Source organism: Dermacentor silvarum, chromosome 1 (genome assembly GCF_013339745.2).
Source record: "Dermacentor silvarum isolate Dsil-2018 chromosome 1, BIME_Dsil_1.4, whole genome shotgun sequence".
NCBI lineage: Eukaryota > Metazoa > Arthropoda > Arachnida > Ixodida > Ixodidae > Dermacentor > Dermacentor silvarum.
Genome location: NC_051154.1, coordinates 55,051,333 through 55,077,012, shown reverse-complemented (window position 1 = coordinate 55,077,012; position 25,680 = coordinate 55,051,333). Strand labels below are relative to the sequence as shown.

Below are 25,680 nucleotides of genomic sequence, written 5' to 3'. Positions count from 1 at the left end.
AAAGTTCATACCGACATCAGCGAATACTACATCGATAATTCTTTCACCACGTGAGACAGCTGCTTCATTAGAATTCATAGGAAAGGGATTAGCTCAACGCTTAACATCACGTTTGCCGAATCGACAATTAAGACCTCCCATCGCGGATGACTTTGTGGAAGTCACAGTGTCGGAGCTTTCCAATATCGTTAGATCTTTGCCTGCCTCAGCACCAGGTCCTGATGGCATTTCCAATGCCATGTTAAAAATTTTGTTTGCAATGTCTCCTGAGGAACTTCTAAACACCGTGAATTATTCTCTAAAAAATGCTTGGATTCCTCAAGAATGGAGGACAGCCAAAATAATTCCGCTACTTAAAAAACAAGGAGCTGGCTACAATCTTGACAATATTCGACCTATTTCTCTTACCTCAAATATGGTAAAACTTATTGAAAGAGTTCTATATGATCGCATGATCGATCATATATCTAAAAATTCGTTACTGAGCCCAAGTCAAATAGGTTTCCGTCCTGGTCTCTCTATTTGGTGTGCGCATGTAGACTTGGAAAGCCGTATCCAACTTGCTAGAAATAGAAAAGAATTGGGTGCTTTAGTGACTCTTGACGTGGCAAAAGCTTATGACAGTGTCGAATACCCACTACTACTGGACAGATTACAGTCCTACAATTTTCCGAGATATATAAAGACATGGATTTTTGCATTTTTAAGAAATAGAAAATTTTATTGTTTTCAAAACGGCGTTTCTTCAACAAAGTTCGATCAGACAAGAGGGGTGCCCCAGGGGGCTGTTCTGTCTCCTGTCCTATTTAACCTTTTGATGAGTTCAGTTCCACTGAGCCGGGAAGTTCATCTCTATGTCTATGCAGACGACATCGCATTTTTCGCGACAGCAAGAGACATCAATTCCCTTTATCTGTCCTTGCAAACATACCTCAGTATGCTAGAGACGTGGCTTCACACTCTTCACCTGTCTCTAAACGTAAACAAAAGTGCAGTCCTTGTCTTTCCGCTTTCCGGGCCGATACATTTATCTTTAGTATGTGATCAGAGAATAATTCCACAAGTAGAGTCGCTTAAGTACCTGGGTATCACATATGATGAAAAACTTAGCTGGCGTTCTCACATAGAAAATATTGCAACGAAAGGGACACGAGCTGTAGGTTTATTACGTAGAATCAGTAACCGGCGATCTGGTATGCGAAGTGACACATTAATTATGATCTACCGTATGTATGTACGACCGATTATAGAATTTGGATGTGTTTTGTTTTCCGGAGGTGCAAAATATAAAATAAGACCACTTGTTCTTTTAGAGAGAGAAGCTCTTCGAATATGTTTAGGCCTGCCTAAATTCGTTGCTAATAACGTGTTATACCAGGAAGCGCGCTTACCTTCTCTTCACACGAGATTCTGCATGCTTACGGTTCAAACCTACTTAAGGGCTTATGAGTCGCCTCTTAGACGTACAGAATATATATTTATTAGTGAACCAAATTCATTTTTTGAGATCACGTGGCCTCGGTTACATACCCCACAGGTTGTATTTGTGCAGGAACAATTAACACCTTTAAATGTTCACATTAGGGAAATCATTCCGTTAGATAGCTCCAAATTGTCCTTTAAAATAGAATTTGCGGATATTTTCCCCAATAACGCAAAACTGCTGCCACCAACATATTTGAATGCCCTTTTGCAAGATTATTTGGCCCATTTCCCAATAAATGTAATAGCGACTGATGCTTCCTCGTGTGAAGAGAAGGCAGGCGTGGGAATATACTCACCATCCCTCGATTGGTCTTTTTCACTTCGCCTGCCAGATTACACACCAGTTTTTCAGGCCGAACTTCTGGCAATAATTCTTGCATTGAGAAAGTTACCGCTATATGTTACAAAAGTTATTATTGTCACAGATTCACTTTCTGTATGCAGCGCGCTTAACGCATCTACAAATTTGACAGCTTTAAACACGTTTTATACATTAGCTCCTCCCCACTTAAAGTTAGTTCATTTAGTATGGGTACCAGGCCACCGAGACATCCAACTTAATGAAATAGCTGATTCTTTAGCACGAGCTTCTTTAAAGGGTCCGGCGATATCTGTGCTGCCGGCAACTGCGTATATCACTGCAGCCAGATATAGGCAGTTTGCTTTGACTGAAGACAAGAAAAGCCTCGCACTAGCAAAATCAACAGACTTTATACATCTAAATTATTCTTGGAATCGACAGTGGTGTCCCAACCGGCAATTCGAAGTAACACTGACAAGACTGCGTTGCCGTATTCCACAATTAAATTTTTACTTGCACAGATGTGGTCTGGCGGCATCACCATTATGCTACCTCTGCAATGAACCAGAATCTATTGATCACTTTTTACTATCCTGTCGGCGGTTTTCTAATCATCGACAACGATGTTTAGAAATCCCACTTCGTAATCTAGGACTGCCGTTAAGCAGTTCAGTTTTACTCTCACTTGGAGCCACGGTGTTAGGATATGGCCACGGGAATGTTTGCCGAGCCATTTATAACTTTTTATGTGACACAAAAAGATTGCCTTTTTAATATTTTCCCATTGTTACGCGATTGCTTTATTTATCCTTCAATAAATTATAGCTTTAGCAAATTCAAAAAGTAAAGTCATAAAACCACAATTATGTTATTATTATTACTATTCAAAATCTACGTATTTCCTTTGCTGTATTTAATTTATTATTAAATTCATATTACTATTCCTATTCAGGCAAGGCTGACTAACTTAGTAAACACTACTAAATTCTTTTATTATTGCTTTATTTCTCATTTTGAATTACTCATTTATTTTTATTCTTTTACTTATGTATTTATAAATTAATTTATTTCAAATTTCTATCATAATACCACCCGGTTCGTGGCCTATCCCCCTCAGTGGGTTGTGCCAAGTATTGAGGCATCATCATCATCATCATCATCATCATCATCAAAAACACCAGCCTGAGCATCTCGCGAGATTACTCGGTAACAGTTCGCGAAAAGCGACGAAAGCTTCTCCAGTTCTCGCGAACTATGAAGAAAGACGGGGATCGAGTACGTCTTGTTTTCAACAAACTGCATTTGAACAATGACGTTTACGAGTGGAACACCAATGAAGGCCAGGCTGTTCTTGTTTCCCGGCGCAGGGATAAATGATGTTCCTCCTTCGTTTCCTTAGGCTCAGGTTCATCTACCAGCTTACCCGTAAAATTGCATTGTCGCACTGACAAAAAACTTTCCTTTTTATACACCAATGCTAGAAGTGTTGTCGCTAATGGTATTGCACTCTCACTTTAGTGTTACTTACCGAGACCTGGCTTAACGACACCATTCACGATAACAGCATCTTTACGAGTGAATCCACTTTCAAGTTTTTTCGATGTGATAGACAGCAGCGTAGAGGGGGCGGTGTGCTCATCGCGATAAAGGAAGAATTCATTGCCGCACCCATCATTATCGATTCTTTTCTTGAATGTACTTGGATTTCCTTGAAGGGTACTGCATTTATTCATTGGCGTTTTTTACCGTCCACCCGACATGTCTGGCGCATTTTCCAATGAGTATCATCGGGTGCTGAGCGAGGTGTTCGCGCTTTTTCCGAGGTCGGTAATTATCATATTTGGCGATTTCAATTTTCCGAATATCAATTGGTCGTCACTCTCGGTATCGGCCACGGATGCGGCCGCACATTCTTTTCTGAGCACTTGTCTTGACTTTTCATTAACCCAACTTATCAGTCAGCCAACACGATCCACTGAAACTTCTGCCAATATACTAGACCTAGTTTTAACTAACAATCCTGATATATGTTCCGACATAACTCATGAAGAAGGCATCGCAGATCATGATGTTGTAACTGGATGCATTAACTTTTGTGTGAGCAAAAAAACAATTACCAAAAAGAAAATAAGATGTTACGGTAAAGCCAATTTCGACGCAATTAACAATGAATTAACAACATTTTCAGATCAATTTCTGCATGATTTCCATGCACGCTCCATTGAACAGAACTGGGCCCTCTTTAAAGCCAACCTCAGTTCTCTCATTGACACGTTCATTCCTATGTTAGCCATTTCCTGCAAAAATAGCTCTCCTTGGTTTACCAACAAGCTTCGGCGGCTTAATAACAAAAAGAAGAGACTGTACAGCCAGGCAAAACTGACTGGTCTCGCGAGTGCCCATGACAAACACAAAGCGTGCGAAAAGGCTTATAAGGCATTGCTAAAATCTACTCACCATAACTTTTTTTCTCATGAGTTACCATCCATGCTAAAAAATAATACTCGTCGCTTTTGGCGTGTTGCAAGTCCTGTAACTCGCACTGACATCAGTCTTACTGATTCTCATGGAGTTCCTATCCCCGATTCAGACTGTGCTCAACTTCTTAATGATGCATTTGTAACAATTTTCACTCATGAAAGCGTTAACTCATTGCCAACTTTAAAGGCGTTAGTAGGAATCTCAATGCACGAGATAGTCATCAGTGAGTCTGGTGTTTTAGCTCTACTAATCAATCTTAAAACGTCGTCTAGCGCCGACCATCTAGGCTTCAATAATAAATTTTTAAAGAATACATCGCATAGTATTTGTCCTATGTTAACCGCTCTATTTTCCCAGTCACTATCAACAGGCTGTATTCCTAATGACTGGCGCATAGCTAATACCCATTTTCAAATCAGGTGATCGTGCTTGTCCGCTCAATTATCGTCCCATCTCCTTAACCAGTACTATTTGTAAATTACTCGAACATATAATACACACTCAAGTCATCAACTTCCTTGAAGACCATAACATTATTTTCAAGTATCCGCAGGGTTTTCGCAAGGGCTACTCATGCGAAACCCAACTAGCCGGATTTATTAACGACATACATGCACTGATAGACGCTGGGTTTCAAGTTGATGCAATATTTTTAGATTTTTCCAAGGCATTTGATCGTGTTCCACGCCATAGGTTGTTACTTAAACTTTCACAGCTTAACATTCACCCTACTATATATGCATGGATCACCGATTTTCTCTCATCTAGAACTCAGTTTACATCAGTTAACAATTCTAACTCATCTCATGCTGATGTTGCGTCTGGAGTTCCACAAGGAAGCGTACTTGGACCTTTACTCTTTCTAATCTATATTAATGATTTACCCAGTTGCGTGTTATCCAAAATCAGACTATTTGCAGATGATTGTGTACTTTATCGATGTGTAACAAGTAACACTGATAATCACTTACTACAAATTGACCTGGAGGCAATAAGTGCATGGTGTTCTAATTGGTTAATGCCATTAAATGTTTCCAAAACTAAACTCTTGTCTTTCACCAATAGGCCACGAATTCCAACAACCTACTCTCTTGATAACAACGCTGTGGAACTCGCCACAACTTACAAGTACCTTGGCATCAATCTTCAGTCAAACTTATCATGGAATAATCATATTAATCTTACCCTTGCCTCTTCTAACCGTACTCTCGGACTTATTAAACATAACTTAAAAGAAGCCCCAATGCATGTTAAAAAACTAGCGTACACAACATTAATCCGTCCTAAACTAGAATACGCATCTGCCATTTGGGATCCCGAACAAACTTATATCATCAGTAACATTGAAGCCTTGCAAAACCGTGCTGCGCGTTTCATTTTTTCAGATTATTCACGTTACACCAGCGTCACCTCGTTAAAGAATAAAGCTGAGTTGGACACGTTAGCACTTCGCCGTAAAATTTCTCGCCTATCACTTTTCCATAAGCTTTATCATCATCAATCACTTCATGATGATTTCTTTCAGTCACCACAAGTTATCTTTCCACGTCGTGACCATCAATACAAAGTCAAACGCATTAACTGCGTCATTCCATTATGCATATTCATTCTTACCGCGCACAATAACTGAGTGGAACGCCTTACCATCAGACATTGCCACGGAACCTGACTTGACTAAGTTTCAAGATTTAATTCGCTCACGACTTGTCAACTAATCTTATTATTATCTTGGGACTTTTACAGTGTTTTCGATGTTTGTTGCTGTTTTGCTTTTCATTGCAGTTACCTTATGTTCTCCTAATATGTACTAATGTTTTCTCCGAAATAATTGTGACTCATTTTGTATATTACCTTTGTATCACTCTATTATTATTTGTGTTATATTGTCTTGTTCTTTAATATGATGTATAATCTATGACCAGTGCCTGTGACCCCCCCATGTAATACCCTCATAATGAGGGCCTTTGGGGGTATTTTGAATAAATAAATAAATAAATATTCACGAGAAATGATCAAATTTGGGCATATATTTTTTTTGCCTTTCTTTTTTAATGCAATATTTTTTTTAAAAAGGGCTATCTTCAATTTTCTTAAAGATTTCCCAAATTAGGGCTATGCAATCTGGAAAAGCATCAAGTTGCATTATTTGTTTTGAAATTGCAAAGCGAGAAATGACTGAATAAACGGTACTGCCACTGCGACACATGGGGTCCGTGCGTGTGCGGTGTTGCTGGTTCATTTGTTTTGTGACAGGGAAATGCCTCAGGATGGATTTGAAAGTGCAGATTGATACAACAGAAAATTTTGGGGTGAAAACACTCAGTGCGTTCCTGGACAGGAAGCGCAAAATCTGTCCATGGGCACAGTGACAGAACGGTGGGGCACTGTCACATAGTTTGGAGCACTTGCTCTGGATATCGAGCTTTTATGCACATATATCCTGCGTGCGGTTCAAAAGAAAAAAAGTGTAGGATGAGCACACAACAGAACTTGCAGTGTACTTCAGTTGCAACACAACATTGGGCCACGCAGTTTTAATGAAATGTGAAAAGCGCAGCACCTTCCAACACAGAAAACAACTTCTGCAACATTTTTTTTTATTGTGTCCATGATTGACTATACATTACACACAACTGTTCTGATAAAATAATTTGTTAAAATGTACAAAAAACATAACAAATGTGCACATCCTGTTTGGTTCAATGGTCAAAGCAGCAAGTTCAGATGTCGTGGACGTTCTTAAGAAGTGATGATGCTCCACATCCGATGGTAGAGACGTAGCCGACCAACCTGCAAATGTAGTAGAACACCATAATACGTTGATTCTATATTTAGGTGCATTAATGGAGCACAAGACCCTGTCTTGTGATAAAGGGATACAGCTTCAACTAAGCAGTGTCATACCCCTGTCACACTGACAAATTTAGTGTCTTTTTGAGCGAGTGCACTTACGCGCAAAGAGTGTCACTTTGGTGGAGCGCTACTACACGAGAAAGAGAAGTGCACTTAGAAAATGATGGTGATCGCGATGGGCGAGTCAGTAGCACGACATATCTATGTTATTTTAGTCAATACTTGCTAAGCAATACAGTATTATATATATAAAAGTGGCATTTACAATAAACTTTAGGTGCAAATGAAGTGAATCATTGCAATCGCATTAGCGTCATTGATCATCACGAGCCAGGACAAGAAGACGGCACCGTATCCAAGGCAAACGCACATAAAATAGCGGATTTCATTGCAGATGGCACGGGAAGTCGTAGTTTTTGTTGTAAAGTACGTTTTAATACGTATTAATATTCCTAATAATAAAAATGGTTCAAAAAGACTTAAGAACTTTCATTTATTTCTGAGCCGCTGCTACCGAGGCTACGCACTTGGGCGCAGCAAAGTGAGTTTAGTGAACACACTCGCCGGCGAGTGTGCTTTGCAGCAAGTGTCGCTACGCTTTCCCGTGTGACAGCGTGCAAATGACACTCACGGCGTAGTGCTCTTGCTCAAAGTGCACTTAAGTTGTCCCGTGTGACAGGGGTATCAGTTGTTAAGTGTAGGTACTTTCTTCACTGCATAAGAAAGCCTACACAAAGATAATGAGCTTTGTCTTTGTTAATGATGCTTCTAAAATGTCTGAGAATTTCCTTTCACAACTAAGTACCAAACTTGTGCAAGCATCACAAAACCACAAGCCTCTGCTCTGGTACTAGAAACAGTTTCTCAGCAAATTCATGGGTTGCAATTCGCTAGCTTCCACAAACCAAAGTGACTTTTTGACTGTTCATGCAGTGGCAGCAATGGCAGCTCTAACTGTCTGATTCACCATGCTTTCAAATATTTTCATCCGCACTGATCTTGTCAATACTAATACTGAAACTTCCTTGTGCCCACATACTTCCTTTGAGACTTTATCCATGTGCACCCTCCCTTTAATAAACTTACGAGAGCACAGTCCTGCTTGAAATTAAGCTGGAATTAAAAATAATTCCGAACGGTCTATATAAGGTCCCTTAATAAAAACCAACTGATCTTGTCCCAGATAAAGAAGTTGTATACAAATTTACATTGCATTTGCTATAACCCTTCTACAAAGTAACATCAAGATCTAAAGCTTGCGATTGCCTTCTATTTCATTTGTACCTATTTATTTATTTATTTATTTATTTATTTATTTATTTATTTACGAGTCCAAGAAGGATCCATAAGAATACACATCCAACCTGCATGTAAAGTTGCTCACAGAAAAAGTTATTGCACAAGGTTAGGTGGAACGCTGGTGCATGATGTGAACTATCACAAATGATGTCAAATTAGAAAATATAAGCACTCACATTGTGCTGCAGAAAAGAGGAGAATGAGGTGCTCAACTGCGTGAGCTCATGATGAATGAGGTGAAACAGCTTTCCGTCAAAGAAAAGCCATGGTGCGGCATTTTGAATGGACACTGGTTGGCCACAGGCGCTGAGGGCCATCGTCATACACTGGACCCCAACCATGACATATGAGGCGATGATTACCAGCTTTGCATCGATCTGGCTGTTCTGCTCGGAAAGAAACAATGACATCTCTTCGTTAGAACATTTGGCAAGCTCAATGTACTATACAGGAATCGAGACAACATGCATACACAGAACCTCCGCAATGAGCACAGCATTTTGACAGCTTACTACAAGAAATAAGTTAAATGCACACTTGATGTCAAAACTTTACGGACTGTGGGACTTTAGAAAAAAAAAAAATATTTTCACTGCTTCTGCTAGTATACATGCGAACAACAGTTTCATACGGTTTTACTGGTTATGGTCACAAATTGCTTGGAAGTTCGTTTTCTCAGATCCCACACAGTCCATAAACCTTTGATGCTGACCGTGCCATGTAGTACAGAACCAAATGACAAATGTCCATGAGAAAAGTAAGAAACTATCCTTGCCTGCAGCTTAATTCAATCCAGGAGGCACAATAGTGCTGCCAGCGCAGCACTTTGCACATGCCTTTCAAGTGAGCACTGAGGTGCAGGCCATGCCATCTGCATGAACTAATCACTCGTGTCACACATGCAGCAACATTTTTTTTTCTGAAGTGTGCTTCTACTCAACATTTTCAAAGTATACATGAAAGATTTTTATTGCCATTGCACAATGAATGACGACTTCTCAGTCTGGCAGTGCAGATAATCAAACGAAGTCAACACATGGACGGTCTCATTTTAGTACAGGCACTATTCCACAACTGTTTACAGTGTGTAGTGCCTGCAACAGAATTGCAAAAGTTCACTAGCGGGAATTTTAGATCTGTTAAAAAAGTAGTATTCGGGAAACTTCCACACATCCAGCGTAAATTCCTACTCTTGTCAACAAATGTCACCTTAGCAAGTGTCTGCAACATGCTGTGCACTGTAGCTATGCCATGTCACCAGTAAGTGCAAAGCTCCTATTCACTCTCGCGGCGCCATCTGAGCTGTGCCACAATCAAGTACAACAGTGAGATTCTGCACTGGAGGAATGAGGGAGGAATGACACTAAAGGAAAATATTAAGTTGAGCTAGATCAGTGTTTCTCAAACTTTTCCAGTAATCAATTTCCTTTCTGTCTAGCAAATATGGCCTTGGCTCCATGCAAGGTTGTTTTCCACTGCAATTGTAGTAACAAAATGCCTTTCCAAACACTTTAATTACAGTATATTTTCTAACTGGCCTCTCTAAGTAGTAATTCTAGAAAGTCTTACTTTTATTTTCCCATAGGCACAATGCAAAGAGTTGGTTAATATGAACCAAATAACTTGTGCCCTGGTACGCAAGAATCATAAGCATTGCTTATACACGTCTGTGCGTGCAGATCAAGGGTACAACAACTGCGCCGATTGCGCCATTTTGATACCATTTTGATAAAATTTCGTATTTTTGAGCTGAGCTGCGCCAAATATATATATGTCGAAATTGCGCCACGCTGCGCCAAAACGCCCGACCAGCCGCGAAATTTCTCGGTTACAATGACATTGCGATGGCTCTTTTAACGGCCTGTGGGACTCTCGTAACGCATTTGCTTGCCGTGAAGCGTAAGCTTGCCAAGCTTGCCGATTTTGTCATAAATATGCAATGAAATTGAGATAATTCAAACTGCTTCATTGCGACGGTGCATGTGCCGCGAAGTGAGTGTTTCGCGATCGGCCGGGCACGCGCTTTGAGTTAGGTGTTGGCCGCAATGCATGAAAAATGCTGTAACTGCGGCGCGAAATGCATTCACTCATAAAGTTGACAATTCAATGACCGCCTTTAGTACGTCTCAACCGTTGACGATGGTTTCGGTTTCGTTCGCCCGTATTACACTGTAACCGTATCTTGTGGGCTGTAACTCTAACCTTTGTATAAGTTGCACCCTCCTAAAAATTGCAGTTCTTCCAAAAAAAAAAAGTGTATAAATCGTACTGGTGTACAAGACGCACCTGTTGGTTCGGTATACGATTTGAAAAAATTTGTGACGCTTCACTCCGTAAACGCGAATCACGTGCAAGCGTATGGGTGTCATTCCTACACAATTGCGGTAGCAATGATAAGGCACACCAGGCGCATTTCTGCAATCTTGGTCGCCGGGATGTTCCGTATAAAGTCCAAAGGCGATAACATCGTCTTAATGCGCCGTATGCCTTATGTGCGAGTGAAAGTGTGCAACAGTGAGCCGAATCGTGCACAGAGGATTTGGAAAGCAAGATGGTATCGTGGGAGGGAGGGGAGGGGGTTGGCTTGTACTCTGGTAGCAACTGCGAAGTTTACGTAACAGCGCGCGCCATATCTTGAAAGCAATCTGTAGATGCGACAACTTCGGGGTCGGTTGATTCGCGGTCGGCCTGCCGCCCCTTGCATTGCTGCTCCGTCCTCGCACGGTGTGCCGGAACTCGATGGCGCGCACAGAACCCATAGCAATTAAGTGGCAGAAGAGGTCAACCCAGCGTGCTTTACGTGGCCATAGCCTCCAATCCGATTTTGACGGCAGTATTGCCGGGGAAGGAAACGTACACAAGTCGCACCAGTGTATAAGACGCATCGGCAAAAATTCAGAAAGAAACTGACTTAAAACACAGGAAAATACGGTATATACATACTAATTTCGCGTCAACGAAGTTCTGCCACAACGAAATTTTTCGCGTGTCCCGTGATTTTTGTTGCGTATATATATATACACACAGTCGACTCTCGTTACAACGGACCCTGATAATCCGAAAAAAATGACGTTTTATCCGAAGTCCATAGTATCCGAAACTCGAGGCCACCGCCAAAACACCAACAGATTGTCAAACAGTCGCTGCATGTTTCGACTACCGCCGGACCGTCGCAACACGTCGTCAGAAAAAAAGAAAAAGAAAACGAAAGGGAACAACTCACGAAGAAATACATGTGTACTTTCCACATGTTTAGCGAAAAAAGTTCTGTGCAGTGCACTGCTGGGGCGCAATCGAGGTCGTTGTTTAGAGCGCATGTTCAATTTCGCCAGGCCCGGCCTAAGTCAACCGTGCACGGCGAAACTGAACACGCGCTCCGAATGGCGATCTCCGATCGCGCCCCTGCCCTCACCTATGCTGCTATTGTGAATTACCGTATATACTCCCAGAAATCCAATGCAAAGTTGGGTGGTGCGTTTATCATACAGGGTAAATTTTAGGGTGTTTTATGAGTAAGCGTTCTTAGTGAAACTGCTCCGAATTTGGATTTTCCTGCTCCAAAAGTAAGATTTTCCTGCTCCAAAAATTGCTCCACACCCTATTTTGGCTGTTGCACCACTGGCAGATTGCAGTACAGCAGGAACGGTGAAATATTGAAGCCTGCACATGTACATGCATGTTACTGCTAACAATGTGCTAACAAATTACTTGCAGAAGTTTGAGGGTTGTGAGACAGTTCTTAGGAAATGCAGAGCAGATGTCCGCCTTTGTAACATAAGAGCAGTAAAGGCAACCAACAATAATTTTATGTAGGCTGCATGGCAATCTCGTAAGTAACTTTTCTCACAAAATTCTTAAAACAGTAAGTGCTGTGTGTGCTTCATCATCTTGACATGCACACAGTACACAGTTATTGCAATTCCTTCTCTCCATATTTATTACATTTAGTTAATCGGGCATTTTCAGAACAAAAATGCTCGTTCAGCCTGCACTTCGCAAACAGTGAATGTGCATTTACATGTTCTCCCCCTATCCCATCTTCCCTGGAACTGCATTTCAGTCATAATATGCACCTGCTAACAATGATGCTAGAAATCAGGAGGTAAGGCACTCCCTATGTTATCATCCAAATGCCACAGGCGACTCTGATTTTTATAGAACAGCCATCAGTGCAGTCCACAAATATTTGCCAGACACTACAATGATGACACTGAGGACTGGCGTGACAAGCGAGTTGTTTAACAGGAAGGGCTAAATTGCTCAAATCCATGCTCAGCTAGCCTACCAATGCTGGAAACCACAAACATGACATTCTTGACCGGTCTGGATTCAGCTAACAGCTGCGTCAGACTAAGTGCAGCTCTACACATTAGCCGTTGCATATTTGCTGGCTCTTTGCCAACAGATACACAACGGCATGATGGTGATTGTGATGGTGCATCACATTTAGCATTCTATCTTTGCAATACACTCACAATACATTACATTACCACCACTACCAATGCCTTTGTGAACTCCAGTCCATTCATCTAGCTTGAGCTTATCACAACACTTGTGTTTATAGAGACACCTAAGATGTGTTCCTATATACAGGGTGTTTCATTTTAGCAACACCAAATTTTTTAAAATTGCCTGTGGCAGATAGCAATTATAATGCTTGATCTAAACTACTCGATGAAGCGGCCATTACTTCCACGAAAAATCACAATGCCTAATTGAATCATTAACATAATTACACTAACTTTCTAATTAAGCATTTTACGGCACAACTTTCAATCTACGAATTATAGCCGCTGAGTTCGCAAGGCGTATCCACTTGGAACGAATTCTCAGGACTGAACCAGTTTCAAGATATTAATTTTCAGTGTCCGACGAAATGCATTCGTGTTCCAGTTACTTTTGTGCTTCAATGCATAAAACAGAGTTTTCCCCGAAAAGTTAACTGGAACACTACAGGTAATTTTTAAAAACTTGGTGCGGCTAAAATGAAACACCCTGTATATGTCATCATACGAGAGCTTGACAGGCAAGATACAGAGGACCATTGGTAGCCTGTTGCTCCCAGGATGCACCAAATTATCAATAGTTGGTATCGACAGCCTGTAGCTATAGGTCGTAAGCTACATGGTTGCTTGCCCTACTTAGTCCACTGTAGCTACAGTACAAAGACTGCACACATTTCCTGGCTCCAGCCCTTCATTTATAATTCCCATATATTTTAACTTGCACCAAGGTTGGACACTTACATGGAGAGAAAAGTTAGCATGGCCATTTTGTGTGAGTATGTGTGTGCATGTGCTTCACTGCTTTCACATCTTCACTTCCCTCCTATTCTACTGCTCAGGCATTTTTAGGACACAAAGGTTGGTTGGTGTCAACGTCACAATATTCCCACAAAGACCAAACACCATTCCATATCAAGGAAAATCAGAACTTGTTCACCTTTAATTCTGACCATGGAGAGCACAGTGATACAAAAAAAAATTAAATGTTATTTGGGATAGAACATAACTATTATAGTAATTAAATTTCTGAACTGTCCACAACTGAAACTTTACCCAGCATATCAATAACGTTACTGTGGGCTTTGCGTTGAAGTTTCCCGCGCTTAAATAATTTCGAGCTATCGAACTAGGCATATCAAGATATATTCATGTAGATTCCTTTGTAAATTAATAGCTCTCCACTCCTAGTCTACTATGTAGTACATGTTTACTCATTATGTGTGCCGATATTTTAGGCATTTCTATTTGGTTGAACTTTTGATAAGGTGCACAGTTGTCCAGCATATCTTAATTATCTTAAGCCTGCCGTAAATGCAGGAACATTATACTAACAAAACAATTTTATGGCAATCTACCTTGCACTGCAAGACATTCTTTTCCTTAATTAACAATGCATGATTGCTTAAAACACCACCAACCAACTCGTCCAATAACTTCATAGCAATCAACCAACAAGGTCCATCCCGCGCAAGGCTAGCATGGAAGGTGAGCTCCCATTCTAGCTGAACACAGCTCGATGTACTACCCACGTTATAAGGTGATACTGGTAACGGACAGCTAGTACCATACTCGCACCATAGCTGCTTAACTAAAATGAATTGGTTCTTCACCATCGCTTGTTGTGTGGGGATAGAGTGCTCGAGGAAGAAAGACGAAGTGGAGGAGAAGGGCACGTGGTGCGAACGAACAGCCAGTGAGGCTGAAACCAGAATCTTGAGTGCGAGTCGTGAAAAATCACGGCACGCATAGTGAGCGAGGGCCACGAAACTGCCAACGCCGGCCAACGCTCGCTTCGCGATAACGGCAATAAACGAAACTTAAGGGAGCGGGCGGCACGGCACGGGCGAAGGGCGCAAGCGGAGACCGTGGAATGTGAGGAAGGAGAGAGCAGGGAAGCGGATTTCGCCTCGGCAACTCCGCCGCTTTGGTTCCCCTCGCCCTCCCTCACTTTTGAATGTCACCGTGCGCGCCCGCTGCCGCTTCAGCCGGCCCGGCGCAAGCTCCCCAAAGTTTCATTTTCTGCCATTATCGGGAAGCGGGTGTTTGCCGACGTGGGCAGTTTCGTTGGCCGGCCTGGGACAGCGCCGCTGCTTCTGCTACAGTGGCTACCTCTGCGCCGTAGCCGCAGCGTGCAAGGTCAACACGTGACTAGAAAATAGAGGAAGCAAAAAGGAGAAAGAAGGGTTCATAGCCATTTTCTATGCGTGGCTGAGACGTCGGCACGTACACGCATGTTCCGGCGCAAAGCAGAATCGGCGACCTTGCCATTTGAGAGGGGGAAATTTCCGCCACGTTTGTTTTTTCTTCGTTTTTCTTTTTTTTTTGTTGTTGTTCGCGCGCGACATTGAGGGGTCTCTCCTAAGCTTTTACTCTATGGTGGTGCCAAAGCAATGCCAGTCGAGGCGCTGCCGCGTGATTTGGTTTGAATTAACGAGATTCGACTGTAAATTGAATGCAAACGTTCTAGCCGCATTCCTCGACTGTCGCATACGCGTGGCGGCTCGGTGCACATGTTTTACATATGTGCGGGCCTTGAAAATTGTTGCTTTGGTTATAGTGCGGTACCACTTATAGTGCGGATATTCGCAACTCCGGCAACTTACATTATAAGCGGTCTACACTGTATAGTACTTGTGCTCACATGTTTACACGCTGAAAAGTAGCAATAAATTCAACTATTTACCATGCATCACAACTCACCGGAATTTGCCTTTGTGATAGTTCAAGCTTCTGTTCATCGGGCATGATGCACTGCACAAGAAGTGCACTGAGTTCCGCTGCCCCAATAGCTCTGACCAGAAACATCTCACGTAATGTGCAGCACAAGACCAAATAAGAAGAAGGCAGTGACCTGAGCCGCTCAAGCTGGCTCTCAGTTTGTAGGCAACCACAGAAGAGATGCCAGCGCACAGCCTCCAAGGATGGGTCTTCAGACCAAAGATCACAAAGGCGTGGTAATTCACCTGGCAAGAAAAAAATATTTTATCAATGGCTGACCTTAACTATTATACTGACTTCTTTTTTTATAATAAAGGAATACACTGACTTCACGTAACAAAACTGACAATTTGCTACATGGGATGTTTAGTGTCCAAATGCAGGAAGCATCAATCATCAGTGCATGCCACTGGACACACAAGTCAAGTGAGTACAAAACTGCGGAGCCCATTTCTAGAGGCCTGTATATGCACCAGGAGGAGGGCTGCAGTTAACAGTGCATGCTAAAACGTTGGTAAGGATCGAGTACAGCTTCAGGAGTTTGGGGTCCCCCATCTTTGTTCATTTGCCAGTCTTTTGGGATTTTTTTAAAGTCAGACACGGGGGTGTGGTGATCTAACAATGGTAAGTTAATTTTGTTTTTGAGTGAATCTCCCCAACACAGGGGAAATGTTTTAATTTCTCTAAGGATGGAGGGGTTCTCGATTTTTGTTGGAGATGTAGGAGAAAGGCATGGGGTACAATTGTTCATGCTTAACTTACAGAATGTTGCCACTACTTGACAATATTATTTATATTTTGATAACCATGAACACCACAGTTCAAATCAAATCCCTCTCAGTGGAGCAGGATTGTTCACTTCAGAAACAGATAAACGAATAGACAACACAAACACGTTGCTGCTTGAGATTCATGTTTCTGGCTTAGCATAAACACCATGAAATTGATATTAAAGACCGAGCATTCATAAGAGTGGCATGTAAATGGCACCAAACAAAGAACTCCACTTTCATTTTCATTGCCAGTGCCTCACCTGTGTCACTTAACCTGCCTTTCTTCAATTCATGCCAGCTTTATATTATGCAGTTTCTTACTGCAAAAGAAGAATGCTAAGCAAATACATAGTTTCATTTGGAGCAATAAAACAGGTCACACACAGCCTCTCCAATCACAAAATGTAGAAGCCTGCCAGCACAAAATATTGACATTGACATATAAACTCCTTTGAGAAAAGTGGCAGTACCTTTTGGCTGAGTGAGTTTCTTTACAACTTGAAAAAGCTACGATCTTTTCTTATGCATGTGGTCACTCTTTTGGTTGGTGCTTCACTTTGCTTCTTTGGACAATGCATGGTAACCCAGACAAGGCTATTCAGACCAATATTCATCATCATAATCAGCCTATTAAGTCCTCTGCAGGATGAAAGCCTCTCCCAGCGATCTCCAATTACCCCTGTCTTGTGGTAGCTGACCCTACAGCTGAGCCTACAAATTTCCCAACTTCTTCACCCCGCATAATTTTCTGCCATCCTTGAGTGCACTTCCCTTCCCTTGGCATCCATTCAATAACTCTAATGGTCCACCGGTTATCTGCCCTATGCATTACATGGCCTGCCAAGCTTTATTTATTTCTCTTAATATCAACTAGAATATCGGCTATCCCCATCTGCTCTCTGATCCACAACACTCTCTTCCCATCTCTTAACGTTACGCCTAACATTTTTTGGTTTATCGCTCTTTGCACGGTCTTGTCCTCCAGCTTCTTTGTTAGATTTTTTTATGACAATCTTGTACAGTCTTCAAGCACATAGTGGTGGGGTCATCTTTGGTAGTGCAGTTCACACTAAATGAAGAATGGTACTCATTTGTGCCCTCCGTTCACAAGAAGCCGCATGTAAAATAAGCATCTGCAAATTCCTACATACTGCTACAATGCGCTGCTCATTGGTTAAGCAGCATTGCAATACCGAGTAAAGCTGAAAAAACTGCAGGGTGCGCAAGACATTTCATGAGAACATAATGACAACTTCACATATAGCAACTATATTTCAGACTAGAATCAATACATTTATTCCAAATTTTTTATAATGTGTTCTTTTACTGCTGTTTTCTAAGACTGCTGAATAAAACCGTCTCTAAGCTCAATTATTAACTAAACTCGGCTCCGATAATGGCTACATTCTCTAATCAGTTAGTGCATGGCGATTTTGGGCAGTGGTTCCACAACAGCAGCCTTTAGAGAGTTTTTAGCATTGTTTGGCTGTTTGTTAGTCTCCCTTTCTGTGACACCCCTAATACATAGCAGTGTAGCAGGTTTACAGTGGGAACTAGGTCGCTATATTCAGGGTGATGTGGCAGCAGAAGTTCACAGCCAGTCACTCGAGTCACCAAGGCCCTGTGGGAGCAGCTCATCCATTACTTAGGAGCGGCGCCTAATGGCATTGTTGACATGCACTTGAAACTGTTCCACAGTGGCCATAATTATCTTTCAAGGTTCTCACTCATCATGGCCTCCACCTGCTTGAGAAACTCAACTGCCTGAATGGTGTCTAACAGTGCATATTTATCTGTGTCACAGATGATAATTGGCTATAAAATGTTGTCTCGCCCTAACAAGAAAGGATTCAGTGACATTTAAAAAGATGGCGATCTCCAAGGTACTGTGGTTGGAATGTAAGATGACTAGGACAGCATACGGCTTTATCAGATATGTCAGACTGGAAGCTGATACCTTGGAATTAATGTTCTAGATAGGTGACAGAGGGGTTGGTGAAGACGAAGCTAAGCGCCTATACAGATAGAGTGAGAGTGTTAATGTCTATGCTGATTCAAAGCCACATCCTCAAATACCTTGCACACCTTGTACACAGCAAGCAACTGGCACAATACAGTCACTTTTTGACCAAAGCAACCCCTTGCAACTGTTGTTTGTTATCAGTTTTGTTGCACTACCTTTGCAACTTACCAGTGTGAATGTGTGTTAAGAAACAACTTTATTCTTGTTAAAGGCTTTGGGAGTGGGACCCCAAGTCCAAAGCTGCAATGGCTGTAGCAATGTTGCAGGCCCACCAGACCAGTGCCAGCTGAACCTGCAGGTTTGTTTTATAGCACAGCCTTCGAACTATTCAGGGTTGGGATGAGGCTATAGTGTAGGGTTTTCGCCCAGGTGGTAGGCATTGGCACTCCAGTGTTAAGTGAAATAATGTCGGGGTGCGGCCACCACCTGGGCAGCAGAGGGAATAGGATGTGGGGTGAAAGATATTTAGGAAGTGGACGTTGGGAAAGGTGTTCGGCTGTAACAGCCTTAGAGCCGCCATGCCCATAGTTATACAAAGTGTCTAAAGGTACGTCAGACGTACCCGAATCCTAGAAGCTAAAGATAATTCGGGACGTAGCTTTGCTTCTGTTTGCTTGCTCCGAGGCTCCTGCCTACCAATTTTTTGCACGTGTTTTTGCAGAAGGACGTTTATTTAACGCAAAAAGGACCATTCAAAATGCTTTTGAAAAGTCACGAAGAGCAACATACGAAAAGCCTGGCACGAGCGAAGATACTGCTCCAGGAGAGCAGGCCCGTTCTCTACTACTGGCCCAACTGTTTCCTCGAGAAAATCAGTGATGTTATTTTGAAGGTAGAGCGCCGTAAGGCGCGAGAAAGCTATAATCCGGCATGACTGACTCAGCACGAGCGCTGCAGGCATGAGGAAGTCTGTCCGACATACTGTGATGATGTGGATAGTGGCATGTGGCGGTGACTACAAGAGAATTGGTGATGATGATAACGGAAGAAGACGACCACGTGCCACGGACAAAGAAGCGGCACGAGAGCACGCAGAGCGTGAGAGCGAGCGGCAGCCTCAAACGTCAGCTCGCAGATCAGCGGTTCAAGGCTTGGGTACCGGCGACCGGGTGTCCTGCTACCGTGCGGACCCGGGTGGAGATCCCGCTCGTGGCTGGGCTCTCCTGCGCACCAGCGGCCTGCTGTTCTGGCGGCCTGGTGCAGTGCTTCCTGCTGGGACCGGGACGCCTGAGCTACCTGCCTGCTGAGTGAGCCCGAGGACTGGCGACCGGGTGTCCTGCTACCGTGCGGACCTGGTCGTAGATCCGGCTCGTGGCTCTGTTCTCCTGTGCACCAGCGGCCTGGTGCAGTGCTTCCTGTTGGCCACCGGGGCGCCTGAACTACCTGTCCGCCGACCGAGCCCGCCGTTCTAGCGGTCAAGGCGTTGCAGGTCAGACGGTACTGGCCAGTTACAGCAGTGGCCTGGTGCTCTACCGGCCTGCTGTTTCCCTGCTTCCACGTCGCGACAAGGTGCGGCGTGGTGGTGACGGCGTAGGATGTGGCCGTCGCAACATCGCACCAGCTGAGCTGGTGCCCGACAGCAGCTACGTAGCCACAACGACCACCGTCAAGGGCACCGCAACGACGATGCACACGGGCAAGTGGTGATGCATGAGTGCTAGGCACATGTTGATATGGAAGGACAAACGACTTCCGAACTCTAGTCCGCATAGATGTAAATTGTCTGTATCGTGTTAGCGTGTGTATATAGAGTCTGTGTTTCGTGTAAAAAGCTCCCGAGTGCCGTGTCATTATTAAAAGGATCCTGGGCCCAACGGAAACACCAGCAAGTTTGTTGTTTCCATCACAATCTGGCGAGCCTGCCAGGATCCGCCAGTAACATCCCTATCGCGGAGACCGGCATTCGGTTGTATACACGCAACACTAGACGTCCGATATGGATTTCGACAAGTTAGCCGCCGCTACAGCACAGTTAGGCTTGTCTGGTGCTGAACTTCACGAGTGGATGGAAAGTGAACAGGCTAAGCAGCGGGACAAACGAGCAGCTGAGCGCGAAGCAGCAAACGAAGCAGCAGAAAGTCAGCGGTTAGCCGACAAAAGACAGCTACAAATCTTGCAGCTGAAGCTCAAGCTGCAAGAAGGAGCGCAGAGCCAGACATCTGCCCCAACCGCGCCCGTAACGTCACCAAACCTACCCTGCTTCAATCCCCAGAAGTTCCTGCCGCTGTTCGATGAACGACACGATGACCTCCACACGTATCTGCAGAGGTTTGAGCACGTAGCCACTGGACAGGACTGGCCTAGTGATAAATGGGCTGTCGCCATAAGCATGTGCTTGACTGGTGAGGCATTAACTGTGATTGGGCGTATGACTGCTGCTGACTCCCTGAATTACGAGAAGGTGAAGAGGGCGCTTCTTCAATGCTTCAGATTTACAGCCAAAGGGTACAAAGAGAAATTTCGTAAAGTTCGACCAGAAGATGGTGAAACAGGAAAACAGTTTGCCGCACGGATCTCAAGCTACTTTGATAACTGGATCGCGATGGCTGACGTTTCTAAAACGTTTGAAGACCTCCGGGATCATGTTATCGCTGAACAGTTCTTGCGTTGCGGCCACCCCAAGCTTGCCATCTTCCTCAAGGAAAGGGAATGCAAAACCGTTACATCTTTTAAGACACAACAGACCGTTTCCTCGAAGCCCAGGGCATCAACAATATTGGGAGAGTAGCAGACGACGCCAAGAGGGTCAATCAACCCAGTGTTGTACCCCAGAACAAACAACAGCAAACTTGTTTTCTTTGCAACCGCAAAGGACATATGGCGCCTGTTTGTCGAAGCGCTTCAAGAGAGGCTGAGAAATGCAAGTCATGCGGGCGGCTTGGGCACAAAACAGCTTACTGAAATTCTAAGCCTAAGGAGAAGCACGTATCTTGCGTCATAGCAGACAATGCGAAAAATCGAGATTCTGGTTCGCTAGCCGAATCCACGGAAGAAACATGCGTGACAATTCAATGCAGCAAAACGATCAAGAAGCCGTCAATGTTCTTGGTGGATAATATGCCAGTTGTAGAGGGACGAGTACTAGGACAAGTAGCACACGTTCTGCGAAATACAGGCAGCAACACAACCATTGTCCGACGTGATTTGGTTTCGGATGAGCGCCTAACTGGCAAAACCAAGGAAGTTGTACTGTTGGATGGCAATGGCAAGGACTTGCCCAAAGCACACATCCGAATTCATACACCATACTTCACTGGGGACGTAAAAGCACTAGGCATGAGTAATCCTCTATATGATCTCGTGCTTGGCAATATTCCAGGAGTCAAGGAGCCACACGAGCCAGATCCCGATTGGGAATGTCGACCCCGAAGCAAATAATTCGAGTCAACCGCCGGCATCTGGAGGAATGTCAGACATAGTTTCTGCCGTCGCATGGATGCAGAAGAAAACGAACTCCATGATCAAAGCGCCGTTCACAGATTCATTAGAAGTTACTCCAGCACAACTTGCCGAGGAACAGAAAAAGGACCCAAGTCTTAAGAGTAGCTTCCGCAAGATTGGCAAGCGATTTTATTCCAAGAAGACACTGAGTATTATTTTTCTGAAGAGGCAGGTCTTTTGTAACGTCACTACCGTCTATTTACGGGAAGAACAAGTAGTCGTCCCAACAAGGTTTCGACTCCATATTCTGAAAGTTGCTCATGAAAGCATCATCATGGCTGGTCACCAGGGCGTTCGACGTACTACCGACCATATCCTCGGAGATTTCTACTGGCCTGGGATGCATGAAGACATCAAGCGTTTTGTCCGACCGTGCAATGTGTGCCAGAGGACAACGCCAAAAGGAAAAGTTGGAGTCGCCCCTTTGGGCAACATGCCTCTTATACGGACACCGTTTCAAAGAGTCACGGTTCATCTGATCGGTCCACTATCCCCAAGGTCAGATAAAGGAAATCGCTATGTCCTGACCCTTATTGACTTTGTGACATGCTATCCTGATGCCATAGCGCTCGCTAATATAGATTCTGTCACTGTCGCCGAAGCACTACTTGAAATGTTTTCCAGAGTGGGCTTGCCACGAGAGATAGTCACCGATCAAGGTACAAGTTTCACTTCTGAGCTCATGCAGGAAGTCGGTCGACTGCTTTCGGTCAAGTTTTTCCGGACCACTTCGTACCACGCCATGGCCAACGGTTTGGTTGAAAAGTTCAATGGCACTCTGAAGGACATGCTCAAAAGCATGTGCCAAGAAAAGCCACGGTCTTGGGATTGATACCTAGCTTCTCTTCTTTTCACGTATCGAGAGGTACCGCAAGCCAGTTTGGGCTTTTCGCCGTTTGAATTAATATACGGCAGGCACGTGTGCGGACCTTTAAGCATTTTGAAAGAGCTGTGGACAAAAGAGGACATCGACGATGAGGTGCGCACAACCTACACCTATCTTGTGGACCTCAAAAACCGACTCGAGGAGACATGTCACCTTGCCCATAAAGAGCTTAGTAAGGCCCATAAAAAACAGAAGTTTTATTATGATCACAAGAGCAGACAAAGAAGACTGCAACCCGGGCACTAGGTCCTGATCCTATTAACGACTGATTCAAACAAGCTACTGGTGAAATGGAAAGGCCCATTTACGGTCTCTGAAGTCTGGAATGACGTTGACTATCCCATTGACATAGGTGGAAAGACAAAGGTCTCCCATATTAACATGTTAAAGAAGTACGAGGAGCGGGAAGTACCGCACACCCAAGAGTCTACAGCCACCGTTGTCAACGACCAAAACACGAAGTCAAAAATTACTGACAACAATGATTCAGAAGATAGTATCCCTTCTCTAAGCCTACGCCAAACTCGGACTACCGTGGACGTCAAGGTATCGCCAAGCTTACATCTCGAACGGCACGAGCAAGTTAAAGAATTGTGCAACGAGTTCGCAGAGATATTTTCAGATCTCCCTAGCAAAACAAAACTCGTTGAATGTTCGCTGGAGCTGATATCCGAGCAACCTGTTCACGTACCCCGGTACTCTATTCCCCTGGCTCTGCGTGAGAAGGTGGAGAGCGAGGTACAAGAGATGCTGCGATTAGGCATAATTGAGACGTCAAAGTCCCCATATCACACACCGATCGTTGTCGTTAAGAATCCCGACAACGTTTGTGCATTGATTTCCGCGAACTGAACAAAAAGTTGGTTTTCGACAGTGAACCAATCCCAAGAATTGACATTGTCCTTGCGCTTGCAGGGAAACAAAAGTATTTTTCGAAATTTGACTTTACAAAGGGCTACTGGCAAGTACCCAAGGCTGCAGAGAGCCACGAAAAAAAGGCCTTTTCAAGCATGTCGGGGCTCTATCACTTCAAATATATGCCTTTTGGAATCAAGACTGCCCCAGCTGTCTTTGTGCGCCTAATGAGGACAGTTTTAGTAGACCTACCCAATGTCTATCAATACTTTGACGATGTGGTAATCGCCACCAGTCCCTGGCAAGAACACGTCGATGCCCTGCGACGCGTTTTCCAAAGGATACGCAATGCGAACCTCACGATCAAACCTAGCAAGTGCGAGATCGTGCAAAATAATATTACCTTCCTTGGACACCGCATTGGAGATGCGAAAGTGGAACCAATGCTTTTAAAAACACTGGACAAGGTCTTAGCCGCTAAGAGGCCAACCACGAAGAAAGTCGTGCAGTCATTTCTCGGCTTAACCGGCTACTACAGAAAGTTTATCACCAACTACGCCGAGATCGCCAAGCCCTTGACTGACCTCACAAAAAAGGGTCAGAACCATATTGTATCTTGGGGAACGACACAAGAAAACGCCTTCACCATCCTGAAGGACAAGCTCGCCGCAAGTCCAATACTTCAAGGTCCAGACCTCACGAAGCCTTTCGTACTCCGCACGGATGCCTCGAATACGAGTCTAGGCACATTACTCCTACAGACCAGCGAAGACAAATGTTTTACACCCCGTTGCTTATGCTAGTCGCAACCTGCTGCCTTGAGAAACGAGTTATTCCACCATTGAACGTGAGTGTTTAGCGCTTGTCTGGGCTGTGCAGAAGTTCCACATTTACCTTGGCGAGAAACCTTTTGTTTTCCAGTGCGACCATCAGCCACTGCAGTACTTGCAGTCAGCCAAACACGTAAACATTCGTATTTTACGGTGGAGCTTGTTAATGCAGGAGCATTCGTTTACTGTGGAATACATGAAAGGGTCGAACAATGTAGGTGCAGATTACTTAAGCCGTATCTGAACTGAGTCACCTCTTGGGACAGCACTTGTTGGAACTTTGGCTTGTGTTCCAAAGTCTCGACGCGTTTGTGATCAGTGTGTATACATGAATTGTTTCTGTGGACCACGAACTTTCCTTGAATTATTCGCAGGTGCCTGCAATCATGCATACCCTCCTCAAATGTTGTTTAGAATAGTTGCAGGCAACTATCTTAAGTGGGGAGCACTTGTGATGATGTGGATGGTGGCGTGTGGCGGTGACTACAAGAAGAGAATTGGTGATGTTGATAATGGAAGAAGACGACCACGTGCCACGGACAAAGAAGTGGCACGAGAGCATGCAGAGCGTGAGAGCGAGTGGCAGCCTCAAACGTCAGCTCGCAGAATGGCGGTTCAAGGCTCGGGTACCGGCGACCGGATGTCCTGCTACGGTGCGGACCCGGGTGGAGATCCCGCTCGTGGCTGGGCTCTCCTGCGCACCAGCGGCCTGCTGTTCTAGCGGCCTCGTGCAGTGCTTCCTGCTGGGACCGGGACGCCTGAGCTACCTGCCTGCTGAGCGAGCCCAAGGACTAGCGGCCGTGTGTCCTGCTACCGTACGGACCTGGTCTTAGATCCGGCTCATGGCTCTGCTCTCCTGTGCACCAGCGGCCTGCTGTCATAGCGGCCTGGTGCAGTGCTTCCTGCTGGCCACCGGGGGCGCCTGAACTACCTGTCCGCCGACCGAGCCCGCCGTTCTAGCGGTCGAGGCGTTGCAGGTCAGATGGTACTGGCCAGTTACAGCAGTGGCCTGGTGCTCTACCGGCCTGCTGTTTCCCTGCTTCCACGTCGCGACAAGGTGCGGGCGTGATGGTGACGACGTAGGACGTGGCCGTAGCAACCTCAGCTGGTGCCCGACAGCAGCTACGCAGCCACAACGACCACAGTCACGGGCACCGCAACGACGATGCACACGAGCGAGTGGTGATGCACGAGTGCTAGGCACATGTTTATATGGAAGGACAAACGACT

At 44.3% G+C, this 25,680-nt stretch overlaps 1 protein-coding gene across 5 annotated transcripts in view; it reads right to left on the bottom strand.

The window, feature by feature from the left end:
- Positions 1-6,731: 6,731 nt before the first annotated feature.
- Positions 6,732-25,680, bottom strand: part of LOC119463550 (constitutive coactivator of peroxisome proliferator-activated receptor gamma-like) — a 69,333-nt gene continuing 50,384 nt past the window's right edge. For 4 of the 5 annotated variants that reach the window (XM_049668276.1, XM_049668279.1, XM_049668272.1 and 1 more), the window contains exons 8-10: positions 15,625-15,887; positions 8,596-8,805; positions 6,732-7,057 (exon numbers count right to left, since the gene is read on the bottom strand). In XM_049668276.1, the coding sequence (XP_049524233.1) occupies positions 7,007-7,057; positions 8,596-8,805; positions 15,625-15,887 (524 nt within the window). In that variant the 3' untranslated portion in view covers positions 6,732-7,006. The remainder of the gene's footprint in view (positions 7,058-8,595; positions 8,806-15,624; positions 15,888-25,680) is intronic. The other variant, XM_049668282.1, reaches the window with a different exon arrangement.